This window comes from Equus caballus, chromosome 15, assembly GCF_041296265.1.
Source record: "Equus caballus isolate H_3958 breed thoroughbred chromosome 15, TB-T2T, whole genome shotgun sequence".
NCBI classification, from domain to species: domain Eukaryota; kingdom Metazoa; phylum Chordata; class Mammalia; order Perissodactyla; family Equidae; genus Equus; species Equus caballus.
Genome location: NC_091698.1, coordinates 60,163,433 through 60,178,533, shown reverse-complemented (window position 1 = coordinate 60,178,533; position 15,101 = coordinate 60,163,433). Strand labels below are relative to the sequence as shown.

General features: G+C 37.9%; 1 protein-coding gene and 1 long non-coding RNA gene across 14 annotated transcripts in view; one reads left to right on the top strand and one right to left on the bottom strand.

Moving 5' to 3' along the window:
• LOC138917691 (uncharacterized) overlaps positions 1-15,101 on the top strand; it is a 389,144-nt gene that overhangs the window by 177,841 nt on the left and 196,202 nt on the right. The window contains exon 4 of one of the 7 annotated variants that reach the window (XR_011426073.1): positions 13,209-13,684. The exons of the other annotated variants lie outside the window; for them this stretch is intronic. This is a non-coding gene — a long non-coding RNA (uncharacterized lncRNA). Of the gene's footprint in view, positions 1-13,208; positions 13,685-15,101 lie in introns of those variants that run through there. 7 annotated transcript variants of the gene reach the window in all.
• Positions 1-15,101, bottom strand: part of EFEMP1 (EGF containing fibulin extracellular matrix protein 1) — a 59,562-nt gene that overhangs the window by 7,442 nt on the left and 37,019 nt on the right. For 4 of the 7 annotated variants that reach the window (XM_001917597.5, XM_005599971.4, XM_023619660.2 and 1 more), the window contains exons 5-8: positions 11,399-11,521; positions 6,456-6,575; positions 5,358-5,477; positions 3,747-3,866 (exon numbers count right to left, since the gene is read on the bottom strand). In XM_001917597.5, the coding sequence (XP_001917632.2) occupies positions 3,747-3,866; positions 5,358-5,477; positions 6,456-6,575; positions 11,399-11,521 (483 nt within the window). The remainder of the gene's footprint in view (positions 1-3,746; positions 3,867-5,357; positions 5,478-6,455; positions 6,576-11,398; positions 11,522-15,101) is intronic. The other 3 variants (XM_070235475.1, XM_070235478.1, XM_070235477.1) reach the window with 1 other exon arrangement.

Here is a 15,101-nt window from a genome sequence, read left to right as displayed (position 1 = left end):
TCTAAACAGATTAATATGTGTCATTTCATGATATTTTATAAAGCACCTATTGTTCATCTGTTGAACTGAAAGCCAAATGTCAGCCATTGACCTTGCATATATAAAAGTGAAAGACATCACATCTTGCCCTCAGGGAGGTTGTAATTTAGTTAGGAATATAGATATGGCAACAGATAATTATAAAATAAGATAGAATTAAATAAGAGATAGATAAGTGCACTGGAAGATTAGAAGCAAAGCCTATTAATTCTGCCTGGGGGATTAGGGACAGCTGAAGGAAGGACAGAGCATCTCAATTTGGTCTTGAAGGGTGGTAGTTAGATGGGATTTTCATGGCTGGGGTGGGGAAAGCCTTCCAGACTGAGAAAGCAGCAAGCAAAAACTATGCAGAGGGCAATTTATTGTCTAGCTCAGGAGCTTTGGAGAGAGGGGAGAGAGGTAAAGGCTAGAGATGTGGTTTTGGTAAGCAGTAACACGCTGGTGGAGAGTTGATGCTCTGGGAGTGGATTATACTGTTCAGAGGAAGCACAGCATAGTAATGACGCTAGGAAGTGTTCCACTTTGTAGAGCATAGCTATTTAAAGACAGTGTGGAAGAAGAGGAATGAAGAAAGAGGCTGTCAGAGGTGAGAGGCAACCAGCAAAAGGCAGTGCAAGAAAGTCAGAGGGGGAGAGAGTCCTGGGAAGGAGGGTTGTAGATAGGCCAGGCTGGACAAAGACTGATTTTAGATTTGGGAATTAGGAGATGCCTGATGACATCCGAGAGAACAGTTTCACTAGAGAGCTATTACATTTACAACAACAACAGTAAAAATTATGTCAATATCCACCTCCCTATCTATGTCTATCTTCCTTTACATTTGGATAGTGATTTAGATTTTATCCAATATAAGCCTTTTCTGAATATTCTTTCCCTACAATTGGATATTTCCATTCATTAATTTACTTATTCCAAATGTAATTTACTGAATCCTTGCTGAAAGTCAGGCATAGGCTAGTTGCTGGGATATGATCTCTTTCTCCTTTATGAATTCTCACACCTCATGTTCTTCTTTTGGGGACTTTATTGCTTTCTGCTTTGCATTACTGAAATCTGCCTGTTTGTCTTAATCCTTCTATTAGTTTGTAAACTCCTTGAGGGCAAGGGCTATCATACCCATATTTTTATCCCTTCATCACCTAGCAGTAATGCACTAGGGCACCTGACTTTTAAGAGATATTAAATTCAACTAAGTTGCTCCTCACAAACCATGTGGAGATAGGTGAGAAAGATATTATCTCTATTTGACATGGAGGAAAAGCAAATAAGGGTTAAGCAGCTGACCCAAGTTCATACAGTTAGTGACAGGCATCTTTCCACTGCAAGGTACTGCATCCTCTAAATGAGAATAATTCCATGCCTTGTCTTTGGAGGAAAAATTTCTCTTTTAGCTTCCAAACTAGCCAAAGCTATCTGGAACCCCAGAAGAAACTGGAAAAGCTATGCAGTTTCCAAGAGTCAGTTAAAAGAAGTGTCTTCTTTTAGACTGGCTATAGCTAAAAAAAGAACTTAGGTTCCTCAGAAGAAATCACAATTGACTTGTCCTTTCAATATTTTTCATTTTTTTGGAAAATGAAGATGGTGTTTAGCTACAGGGAAAACTAAGACTGTTTTGTTACATGGAGTCCAACAGGAGCAAAAGGAAACTTTATGTAATAATTTCATTTATTACTTCCAGTAATTTAGAGCCTAGCATAATCAACACCCTAATCATTCTGGAAGGTTTTTCAGAAATTATTCATAGTATTAAAATATTTGATGGGTGTCTGTCTGTGTGTATGTGTATTCTCTCTCTGTCTCTGTTTCTCTGTCTCTCTCTCTCCCTGCTGCCTCCACTCCCCCCGACGCCAACAGAGTTTTCATTTTTTGCAAGACTGTGGAAATGAGAATAGTTATTTCATTCCCAAAATAAGCCTTTTAGGGGAAGGTAAGAATCCAAACTTTCGATTTGACTTTAGTCTGTGGATGAGGTTGAGAAGGGATGGTTTCAATGGGGGAAACAAATTGCCTTGTACCTTAACAGAATGCTATGTCTCACAAAAATGTTTTGGCTTAACCAAACATTCTGAAGCTGCGTATCTTCAAGACATAACACTCGTGAATCCCCTATTTGCAATTCCAGTACATTTTCCACCTTTAATTATAACAGATATAAATGTTTCTATAGAGAGAGAGAGTAGGCAGGTAAGATTCCACTCTATGTTAATTTGTTTCTGTCTTTTGCTAGGTATCAATTCCATTTATGATCAGAAACACAGAGACATTTGTTTGAAGGACTCCAGGTTAGGATAGCCCACTGCTAACATTTTCCTGCATGTAATATTCATGTAAAAGTCTCAATTAAGGTTCAGAAAGTAAAACCATTGGAATGAAATGTTTTTCTGCAATTAACATTACAGTCTCTAGTAACCTGGAAAGGGGTATAAAGATGTTCATTGTGCAATTATCAGTATTTTGATTATGTATGCTCACAGTTAGTGGTTGGAGTCTAGTAGAATGATCATATGCATACCATAAAATCCAAGGTCATGGATGCTCCTCCGAGTTAATATTCTCCTGTAAAATCACGACGTAGACTGACAATCCCCAGTGTCTCCTCTCCTTGATCTTTTCCTTTCTTACCAGAATTTTACTACCCTTGTGTTCCCTCTCTCAATTCTGATTAAAAAGGATTCTCTGGAGAAGATTTCCTACTAGTTATTTACATTACTATGTAAATTTCATAAAACATCTTGAATTATACAGCTTTATAGTTTATAAATCATTTTTATGTACATTATTCCATTTCATTCCGTCAGCTTCCTTTTCCAAATGAGAAAGCTGAGGCTCAGAGAAATTTGATAATTTGTTTGAGATTATACAGATAGAATGCAGCACAGCTAGGACTCAAACAGATTTTCTGTCTTTGAGTTCAGTCATTTTTTTTCACTCTTTCATTGCTTTATGTAAATGTAAGTATTTGTAGTAGCTTTTCCAGGATCATCTACATTTTTGGTTTTATCTGAGCAGTCTTGTTCCCTGTTAAAGAAATTTTAAGCTACATGTAGCACTGAAGGTAGGGAGAAGATGGTGTGTATTTTCTGATTTTTTGGAGAGACTCTGAGATCATTCCACATAGAGAGCAGCTTCTTCCACCTATGTGTAGGAGTGAAGATCACCTGAATGTTTATTTTACAACTGGACCCAAGGCCCTTAGCTATTTTCAGATCAATAGGTTTTTGCTGAAGAATTCAAGCACATTTTAAGACACTTGAAGCTGATTTTCTCAGCACTGAAACTACTAACCAATTTGTAAACTTAGTGTTTTAGAGAATTAAGACTGTTTTGAGGTATGCCTAACCAACATATTAAGCTTATGCTCTAGACTCAAACTCTTCGTGAAATATTTTAATAAGTAAATCTTTTCTGGTGGATAATTAGAAGATGTATATCATAGAGATTATATAGGCTATATAGAAGGGATATCACTATTTTATCAAAATTGTATTTTAAGAAAGAAAAACAATTACTTGGAATTTCAAGGAAAGTCAGCGTTAACACTGAATACTGTCTTTATGAGATGTGTATGTCTCATGATGAACAGGGGAAAAGAGCTCAAATTGTATATTCAAGCTGGACAAGATGAAAGTAGAGAATCCTATCACTTCCTCCCTGCTCTTCCTGGTTAAAAATGGAACACTTAACAGATATGAAAACAATAGACTTACCCTGACATGTTCTACTTCTCACCACTTGGTATCCCTGGGGGCACATACATGAGAATTTCCCCGGTTCATTGACACATTGATATTGACACAGGTAGCTTGAGGTTCTGCATTCATCAATGTCTGTTGAATAAGGCAAGAGCAAGAACACAGAGGTAAAAAACTGACACATCACTACTTTGGTAATATTTTTTTAGGAGGTAAGAAAGTAAAAACATGGCAAACTCTGAAACAGAAATACTTTATAAGAAACTCAAGGACAATTCTAATCAGCTCATTTCCCCTAGAACTTCACAGCATGAAGAGTTTTTCTTACCATAAGTTTTACTCAATCATAGCTGACAGTTTGGTGAATCCTGGACCTAACCATACTAGCTGTCCAGACTGAATGAATTGGCTTATGGTTGATGCTCTTCATGTTGGGCTCTGCAGTCCTACCCATGATGCAGATTCAAATTTGCTTTCTCAGATATGGGTGGCTCTGCTGCCAAGTTCATCTGAGCTTTGAACTCCAAGTCCCATCCCTGTGCTAGCTTCTAGAGGTGACATCCTGACAGGGTCTGGCCTTCAGGGGAAGAATGCATTTCTCAATGGTGATGTCTTTATAGTTTGCTCATAAGGGCAGAGGCAGCTGTCCAGAGCCAGCCTCTTTCAGTTTTGAGCACAGTAGCATGATGGGAGGCCTCTCTGGATGGGGTATGACTTTTGTGGCCCCAAGTAAAGCTGAGAGGGTTCATGATGAAGTCAGGGGCATCAAATGTTGATGGCACCCCCTTCAGGATGTCTTATGCTTTCTGAATTACACAGTGCAATGTACATGTGCAAAAGACTCTGAGGGTCATCCATTCAGTTAAATGGACCTCTTTTTACTCATGTGGAAAGTGAAACCCAGGTAACTTAAGAAATGTGCCCAAGTCACATAGCGGCAGGAATAAGATTAAGGGCCAGGTCTCTTGGTTTCTATTCTAATGTTTCTGACATGCAATTAGCTCTTTTAGAACTTAAATGTGCACACCATTCACCAGGAGTTCTTGTTAGATGCAGAATCTGACTCAGTAGGTCTGGGCTGGGACTGAAATTCTCCATTCTCACAAGCTGCTGGTTCTTGGATCACACTTTGAAAAGCAAGACACTAGAGCACCCTAATTATTAGACCCAGCCTGTATCTAATATTTCAGTTATTTTGTTTCTTCTCCTTTCTCTTGATAACATACTAAAAAGCCAATATTGCAACTGAACTAAATTAACTGGATTTAGAATAGAATTTCAGTGGATAAAAATTTGTTTCCAGGGGGCTGGCCTGGTGGCACAGCAGTTAAGTTTGCACATTCCACTTGGGTGGCCTGGTGTTTGCCGGTTCGGACCCTGGGTGCAGACTTATGCACTGCTTGTCAACCCATGCTGTGGCAGGCATCCCACATAAAACAGAGGAAGATGGGCACAGATGGTAGCTCAGGGCTAGTCTTCCTCAGCAAAAAGAGGAAGATTGGTGGCAGATGTTAGCTCAGGACTAATCTTCAAAAAAAATTGTTTCCATAAACAGATACATAATCAGATAAACCACAGCAACCACAGAGATTGCACTCAATACAAATTATTTGGGAAATATTTTACCTTCACAGTTGAGTCTATCGCTGCTTAGCTCATATCCTTGATTGCACTGACAGATGAATGAACCAAGAATGTTGTAGCATTGCTGAGCACATTGATTGCTGGCATCACATTCATTTATGTCTGAAAAGAAAGGTTATATACATTTATATACCTATGTCTTTAAACATATTCTTGTTCTTTTGTACTTATGTCACCTGATGATGTGAGTAATATCCTAGCTGGATTCTTTGCCCTGCAGAAGCTCATTGGAGAACATCCATTCAGGTTTCATATTTGTTGGAACAACTTCAAATATCTGTCATATACTTCTTTTAGAAATACCAGAGTATTTTTTTTCTGGGAACAACAGTTTGGTGTTTGATGAATCTTTCCAAAAGAATTTAATGATTCTAATAAATATACATTCCAGTATCTATTTTCTTTTATTGTTGTTCAGATGCAAAATGCCAAGTCTATAAATAATTGATATAAGACACTCATACTGATATGGTCTCTCAGCATGCTGTAGTGAAGATTTATCTGTGCTATTTATTACTTTTTAAATGGGCTCTGTTAAATTCCATTACAATTATAACATAAGCCTTTGAGACCCATACAGAGTTTTGCAATGCTCTGAGGCACTGAAAATATTGTGAAAAAGCATTTTTCCTGTGCTAGACGCTTTCCATGTCATGCCAATCTTGAAACTGTGTGCCATGACATTGCATTCTGAAAGGGGAGAAGAAGCATGTAAAAATCAGATGCCCTTTCAGTGGAAAGTTTATGTACTTGAACTTACAGTAACCCCTTTGGCACCTTCAGCATTTATATCACACATTGCTGACTAATTGGTGTGTGTATGTCAATTGATGTATAACTTTTTATTTTTTGATATACCCACAGAGGAGAACTAAAACCAAGGTTAACAAAGTTTTCCACTCACATCTTGATGTATTTTAAGAAACAGATTGGTCATTGTCATTTAAGCTTTCTGCATGAATGTTGATGGAAACCAGTTCACTCAAGAAAATAGAAAACTGGAAATAGTGCGACATGGCATGAGGTTTACTTTTGTTGAAGACAGAGATCAGTTAGGATGGCAATTCCGAAAAGGCTTACCTACGCAGGTATAGTTGTTTGCTGCCAACTGAAACCCAGGACTGCACTGGCAATAAAATGATCCTGGTGTGTTCACACATCTTTGATGGCAATATGGAGGGATGGTGCATTCATCTATATCTAGGTTATCAGGCACACACACAAGAAGAACAAAATTATTGACTATCCACTCTCAAGTTCTAAGCAGAAAATTATCTAGGAGATCTTTGTAGAGAAGACCTCATTTTAAAAGTAGTTATTTTTCTTTCTTTTTTTTTATTGGTGAGGAAGACTGGCCCTGAGTTAACATCTGTTGCCAATCTTCCTCTTTTTGTTTGAGGAAGATTGTTGCTAAGCTAACATCTGTGGCAGTCTTCCTCTATTTTGTATGTGAGATGCCGCCACAGGCATAGGTCTGCGTCCGGGATCCAAACATGTGAAACCCGGGCTGCTGAAGTGGAGTGTGCAAACTTAACCACTATGCCACTGGGTTGGCTCCTCTTCTTTTTTTTCAAATTAAGATATGTGTGTTTTAAATATACTTTGGTCTGCATTCTGCAGTTAAGTGAGATGTTAAGAATAAAGATTTCATAAACCTGATTGGGTGAGTTGAAATTTAAAGACAGAAAAGTAATTAAAACTATTTCACATATACATGAGAATATTCAGTTTGGGAATCTAAAGCTTATTTATAATGACAGAACTAAAAAAGAACTATGGAAGAACTGAATGATGTAGCATAAAACTAAGAGAAAGGAGGTATGGGCTGCTGTTCAGCTGGTGACTTTGGTGAAGCTACTTAAAAGTTCAGTATCTTGATTTTTTCTTCTGTAAAATGTAGACAGTAATCCTTGCTATGTGTATCTTATGAAGTTTCTGTGAGAATCAAATGGACGAACACTGTGGAAGGAATAGGATGCTGAACAAGTTACCTCTTGACAGTGCTCTTCTGACACATTGATGAAGCATTCCAGCCCGTGTCCTTCTCATATAAATATTTCCAACTATAAAACGCTCAATTGAGAACTTGCAGGGTAGGATTAACATCTTAGAAGCATAATAAAATTTCATTAATTCATAACTCTACACTTTGTGACAACTCCAACATGGCATGCGTAATTTGAAATAATTGCATGTATAATGTAAGACAGTGTAATGATACTATCTTATGGTAAAAAAGGAAAAGAAAACAAAACTTTATGCTGAGCTCTTCTGGTACGTTCATAATTAAAAGTGTGGGAGGCAGTGTGCTCAAGTGGCCTCAGGGTAACTGAGTTTGAATCTTTGATCTGCCAGTTACTAGCTTGGTCTTAACCTCTCAGAGCTTCCAGTTCCTTTTCTGTAAATAATAATACAACAATGTGGTGGACTTGTTTGGAGGATTACATAGGCAAACTTCCTTGAACAAAACAGGTAAAAGTAAATGGGAGCTATTTTTACTAAGCTGCAAAATACATTTGATTTAACTTGAATATGGTTATGTGTCACTTAACGACAGGGATATGTTCTGAGAAATGCGTCACTAGGTGATTTCGTTGTGTCAACATTATAGAGTATACTGAAGGGGAACAAAATTTGCCACCCCAAAATGTATCTCTTTGATGAGAGGATTATTTTAGGCTGATTATTTTTAAGAAACAAAAGACTCAGAAAGTTTTTCTTATTACCTCTCCTTTAACTGCCTAAAAGAATTCAAAGAAAAAAACCTGTCTCAGAAAACGAGCTATCATCTTAGCATAATATGAACAAGGTAATAGAAAGGGAGGAACCTAGAAAAGCCTGTTTGTTGGGCTTCCCTCTGTGTTCTTCTGTTTCTGTGCAGCCAAACATTTGTTTTCCAAACGTTTACTCCTTTTTACCTTCTTGTGAATTGCCTTCCTTCTTTTTGAAGTCCCTGACTTTCCCCATCCCAACATCTTCTTTTGTCTTTAGCTGAGGATGGTATTTAAGATGAAAGCTTTGGCCATTTTGGTGAGCAACTCAGATTTCCTGGGTTTTTCCCATGTGTATACATTATTAAACTTTTGTTTGTTTTTCTCCTGTTAATCTGTCTCATGTCAATTTAATTCTTAGACTGGCCAGAGAAACCTAGAAGGGTAGAAGAAAATTTCTTCCTCCTCTTCAGTACTTACACAAACCTAGATGGTGTAGCCTACTACACACCTAAGCTATATGGTACTAATCTTATGGGACCACTGTTGTATATGTGATATATCATTGACTGAAATGTTGTTATGTGGCACATGACTGTATTGAAATAAACAATGACAATATTCACATAGCTTCCCCCCTCATTTATTTAGGAGTCTGCTCAAATGTCACCTCAGGGAGGCTATCTCTGTCCATTCATATAATAGCATCTTCTGCCCTGTCTATCCCCTCATCTTGCTTTGTATTTCTTTGTAGCCATTGACACTCCTTGACATTGTGTTATGTGTTTGTTTGCTTCTTGTCTGTCTCCCTCACTATAATGCATTCCAAATAAGACCTGTCTCCTCCTCTTGAGGTGGAGGTAGAGTATTTTTTTGTCAATTCACTGCTGTATGCTTAATATCTGAAACAGAGCCTGGCATAGTGGGTGCTCAATAAGCATTAGTTGAATGAATGGAAACTTCATATTAATTAAGAGCAATTTTAGCATGCTTCTTCCTACTACCAAGTATTACAGCCAGGTGTCAGTATCAATAGCTAATTTGTATAAATGTTACTTTCTAATAGCTCTATAAGGGCCATGATTCTGTAAATCTGTTGGTTCACCATGATAACCCAGCACCTAGAGCAGTGCCTGGCACACAGTCAGCCTTCAATAAATATTTAATGAAAAAGTGATACTTTCTACCCCTGTCAAGTATGGAAGATGGGCATGAAAACGAATTACTGCATGGAATGATAAGATCGACAATAGAAAGGTGTATAAAGGGCAAAGGGAGCACTGTACTACTCAGAATGTGGCTTGCTAGGGCCGGCCCGGTGGTGCAGCAGCTAAGTGTGCATGTTCCGCTTCAGCCGACCGGGGTTCACTGGTTCAGATCCCGGGTGTGGACATGGCACAGCTTGACAAGCCATGCTGTGGTAGGCATCCCACAGGTAAAGTAGAGGAAGGTGGGCACAGATGTTAGCTCAGGGCCAGTCTTCCTCAGCAAAAAGGGGAGGATTGGCGGCAGATGTTAGCTCAGGGCTAATCTTCCTCAAAAATTAAAAAAAAAAAGAATGTGGCTTGCTGACCACTGCTGGTCCATGGACTATTTGGACCAGTCTGCAATGAATAAGTATAGAAATTGACAGTATGTGTTTAGGAATAGCAATTTGGTGTCACTGGAATATTTTTATCGTACTTTACAAAAGAATTGATCTGCAACAGATTGGAAATTTACAAAAAGGATCCATCAAAGTTTGAGAAGTACTGAGATGAAGGAGGGAGTGACTAATTATATTGGGGTAAATCATGGAAGACTTCCCAGAGGAAGTGCCCCCTGAGCTGGGATTTGAAAGTTGAATAGAAGTTTGCTAGGAGTGCATGTTCCTGGTGCCAAAAGAGCTCATATAGAAGCACCAAAGTATGACGGTGTGATGTATGTGGAGAACTATAACTAGTGGGATAAAGCTGGAGTGTAATTTTATATGGGGAGAGGGGTCTTCATGCAACAGAGCTGGGCAAAGATCAAATTAAGGAAGACCTTATATGCTCTGTTGAGAATTGGTTCTATTGGTGAGGGAAATAACAGGGAAACCACATGATTAGATCTGAAAGGCTCTATCCACATATTCCATTCTCTTTGATTCTTCCCACAGTAGGTTGGGTTAGTTCTTTTTCTGGACTTTTTATTCCCTCAATTATTTACTTTCCTGACTGATACAGGGGCAAAACTTTGGTGCCTGTGGAGTTTTCCACACAATCTTCTCCTAAATCACAGCTTCAGTCACTGCAAACCCCTGGCCTTCCTTGGAGGCTGGGCACTAACCCCAGCATCTAGGCGCAGACCTGTGTCAGGCAGAACTGACCTGGGGCCCATGAGGAGCTCAGTGTAGACATCCTGATGTCAAGGACTTTTTACTGATCTATGGTATAAGGTGTTATGTAAATCAGTGGACAGAAGGAGTCAATTAGAGGATTTCATGCCTAGTGCTGGGCATCATGATTGAGCCAAGAACACTTTAGATTACTACTTATTTGCCCGTCAGCGTCCCCATACCATGTTCTTTCAGTTATTCAAAAAAAAAAAAAAAAACACACACAGAGCATCTATTTGGCAGGCACTCTTCAGGGACTGGGGAGACAGCAGTGACACAAACCAGACCTGGCCCCTGCCCTCAGGGAGCTCAAGTAGAGCTCTCAAGTAGAGGCACATGCTGCACTTAGGGTTGCAGTCCTAGCACTGCACCAGCTGGCAACATAAATTCTAGTCTATTAGCTCATTACCTAATGATAGCACACAGCTCTTCAGCCCAAGACCAGGTACTGTTCTAAGCATTCCCACACAGAGCTCCTGAGGTAGGGGCTAGTATTATCTCCATAGTGAGACGGAGAATTTAAATAACTTGCCCAAGGCCTCAAAGTGAGTTAGGGATGGAGCTGGGATTTGAACCTCACCATTTGCCCTATAAACTATGCTATGCTATGAACAAGTGAATGAAGACCATTTCATTGGTGTTTTAGTGCTATGGCCCCCAAATAGCTAATTTAAAATTATTTTCTTGGTTGCTTTTGTGGTCCCATTCATACCCCAAATTTCTGCTTTTGCTTAGTCTAACATGTAACCAACACTTTATATCCAGAATATGCTCAACATTTAAGGTTAGTTCTTTCTCATTAATGTGGAAAATGGATTGGTAGTCAATGAAAGAATAAGCTGTTGTTAGCTATTATTCTTCAAATAAATGTGATGGCTTTGTTTTGATTGCCTGAGGTTTAAACAATTAAGATGCTCAAGATAGGACTTTGCTTACTGCACTGTTGTACTTACCTACACACTGCTCTCCTCGCTTCTGATACCCCGGAGGGCACTGACAGGCAAAGGAACCTCGTAAGTTGATGCACACTTGGTCGGCTCTACAGTTGTGTGTCCCTGCAGTGCACTCATCTATGTCTGTTAAAGACATGCAGCAAAGAAGGAGTTTGAGTCGGTTGTGAAGATGTTATTTCCTCTGTTTTGCTGTCATACTTTTCTTAAAGAAACTAAGTTTTTACTTTATTCTTAAAACATTATAATATTGATATATTGAAAATGTTTTAAATTATAAATTATTTCAAGTTTGGGGAAGTAATTTCACAGATACCAGTGTGTACCACTCAGATTTAACAAATGCTAATATTTTGCTATGCTTGCCTCAGATCATTTAATTTTGTTAAGAAATGAAACATCTGAGATATAGCTGAAGCCTTACTCTATCCTCATCCCTTTACCACGTTCCACTAACCCAGAGGGACGAATCTTTCCGTGAGATGTTTTTATATTTCTGTTATACAGATATGCACCCATTAGAATATACAGTATTGTTTTGTTTTAAAATGTAAATAAATTGTATGATATTTGCTTTTTCACCCAGTATGTCACATTTGAGATAATTTCTATTGGCAAATCTCTAAAAATCTGCCTAATAACTGGGTATAAATCAAACTTTAATGTTATGCATTCCTTATTGCTGTTCTTTTTCCCTTTTTTTTTTGCAAACTTTTGCATTACTTTAGTGTAATATGAATGTATAAACCTTTCATTGCAAATTTCAAAATGCGAAGGATTCAATTTGATCATAATCCTCCAGGAGAGAGAATCTGGTATAGTTTAAAGTACATATTTTCCCAAAGCATTTCATTTCTGGGGATAATTTACTAACTGTGCCTTAAGGAGTAGGTAGATTATAGTTCTAGAAAAGCAAAAAATGCTCAGTCATAATTTAATGAACCTGTTATAACAAATTTATTTGGGATCAAAATCTGATGTGAATCTGTATGTGTGCATTCATATTACAGTAATTTATAAGTGAAATTTAATTTTGCCCTATCTACACCACCTTTGCATTCATTCAGATCTCGCATATTATGAAGTTAAATAGCACAGATGAAAGGATTATGTATTCTGGCATTCTTCAACAACTGAAGACACTAAGCTTTGTTCAAAAATATCATAAAACTCGTAATTCGTAGATGAGAAATTTTGCATAAAACTGAGGAAGGCTTAGAGGGCCTTTGATCATCACTGTGGTAGACCCACAGTGGTGCTTTGGAAGATATAATGGGCCAAGAATCAATAGAAAAAATGAGCCATTAGAATTTATTCAGTTCCTGCCTTCCCTTTAAGAAGCTCAGAGAGCAGCGGCTCCTGGTGTATTGCCTTTCATCTTTCTATATTCCCAAGAAGAATTGCTGCACTTACACTACCGAGTGTAACAATGTAGGAAGTTGTTCTCAGATATCGGCTTCCAATTAGCTGTGTGTGGAAATGATAAGAGGCATTCTTTCCAAAAGAAAGAGGGAGGGAAGATGAAAAATACTCTAGGGACGTATGGCTGTTTATTGGATGATAACCTATAAAAGCATCTATTACATAATTCTTTGAACCTGGTTTTAAAGTTGTGGTGAATTTTTTTGTCATTGCTTTTTATTTTTTGTTTTGAAATCTATTAATATTTTCAAATCAGTAGTTATAACTGTCCATTTTAGGTAGTATGAAAAGGTGCAGTCATCTTGCTTTAAAATTATCTGCTCTTTTTTTGGTCTTTTATTATTTTCTCATATACGCTTGATGAAAACATTTCTACTGGGGTTTCTTTCAGAGTTTTATGACTCGCTAATGCAGAAATGACAACAGAATTCCTATTGTTTTATGTCAAGAACATTTGCCAGCATTTGCGGTGATAACAGCCCTGAGAGATATGGCAATGTGAGATTCAGATGTGGCAAGTTTCCTCAGTACATGCTGGCGGAAGATCAAGGGCGCAGGCTGGCTGCTGCATTTTCTAAGGGAGGCCTCACCAGTGAGTGCGGCTTTTCTTCCCGAGACATCTCTCTGCAAACTGCCTCCACCCCATTGCATTCCTGATGTCCTACAATTTCCTTCCTACTTTCTTGTCGTTCAATTCTAAGTCGCTTTGAAAAATAAGCTAACATTTCCAGTGAAATTAATATATCATTAAATAGATTCTAAACATGAAAACCATGCTACCTGGATCTACTCCTTCTTAAGAACCAGCTACATTTACTTTTTGAGAAAGGTTATTTAATTAAAATATTAGATGAGTTAGAGTAATTTAATAAAAATAAACAAAAAATAAAATACCACTGCCTCCATTGCTGCTATATTCTTTCCATTTCTCTATCAAAAAACAATCTAAACTGTAATAGGACTCACCTCACCTAGAATGATGTTTTTTATACACTTTCTTCTACTTTATACACTTTCTTCTACTTACCTAGACTCACTTATTTTTAATTCTTTCTGATGGGAAACCTCCTGAAATTCAATAAAACACAGTTGCGTGAAATCCTCTTTCAAGAAATTATTCCAAAGGAGTTGAGTGCATGCTTCATCGTATGCCTTGAGCTGGATCTACTAGTAAATGAACTGACTATATTTTGATTTATGGCTTTTCTGACTCGAGTTTAGAATATTTATCCTCTCCTTTGCCCTTAGCAGCTTATCTAATGCTGAAGGATATATAGATAGACTGAATTTCTTTGAACTATCTTCAATTGTACCATCAATTTTATTAGTTTATTTAAATACACAATTTTATTATTTTGAAAGTGTGCTTTGAGATCCTTTTTTTACATTTATTTTTATTATTTATTTATTTATTTATTTTTTTTGAGGAAGATTAGCCCTGAGCTAACATCTGCCACCAATCCTCCTCTTTTTTTTGCTGAGGAAGACTGGCCCTGAGCTAACATCTGTGCCCATCTTCCTCTACTTTATATGAGGATGCATGCCGCAGCATGGCTTGACAAGCAGTGTGTAGGTCCGCACCCAGGATCCAAACCAGTGAACCCCAGGCCACCGAAGTGGATCATGTGAACTTAACTGCTGTGACATGGGGTCAGCCCCTTGAGATAGTATTATTACTTATTCATATGTCTATAGAAAGTCATATAAGAATTGTTATACATTGTTAAACGTTTGTATGCTTGTTTTTTTCTACTTGTATGCATTTATATTTCTCTTAAATATCAGCAAGTTCAATGTGATAAGAAAATCACTAAAATATACAACTATGTCAGAAACTCAGAGCAGAATATCCATCCCTGTGCAGATGCACCAGAAGACCTAGCTCTCCCAGGTGTGTTTATGAAAGCCCTCTGTGGTGGGAATATCTGTACTGGTCAAAGAAATGCTTTATTCATAAGGGAAATTACTTAGGTCAGTCATGATTTTCCTGAGAATCTAGGAAAAAGTACTCTGGGGAGAGGAGTTTTTGTTTTGTTTTTAAACTGTCTATAAGTTACCTGTGACAGTTACGCTCACTAGGTCCTCTAGGCAGTCAGTTAACACACTCCCTGGGCCCTGGACCCAAGCTCCTTGAGGATGGGGTCTATGATTTACTTCTTCCTATATTCCCAGCACCTAGCAGAGTATATGAAACATGATAGGTTTTCAACAAATATTTGTTCAATAAATAGATGAATGAATCATGATTGTTTGCTGAGAACTGATACCTAGAGTTTAAGGGAAG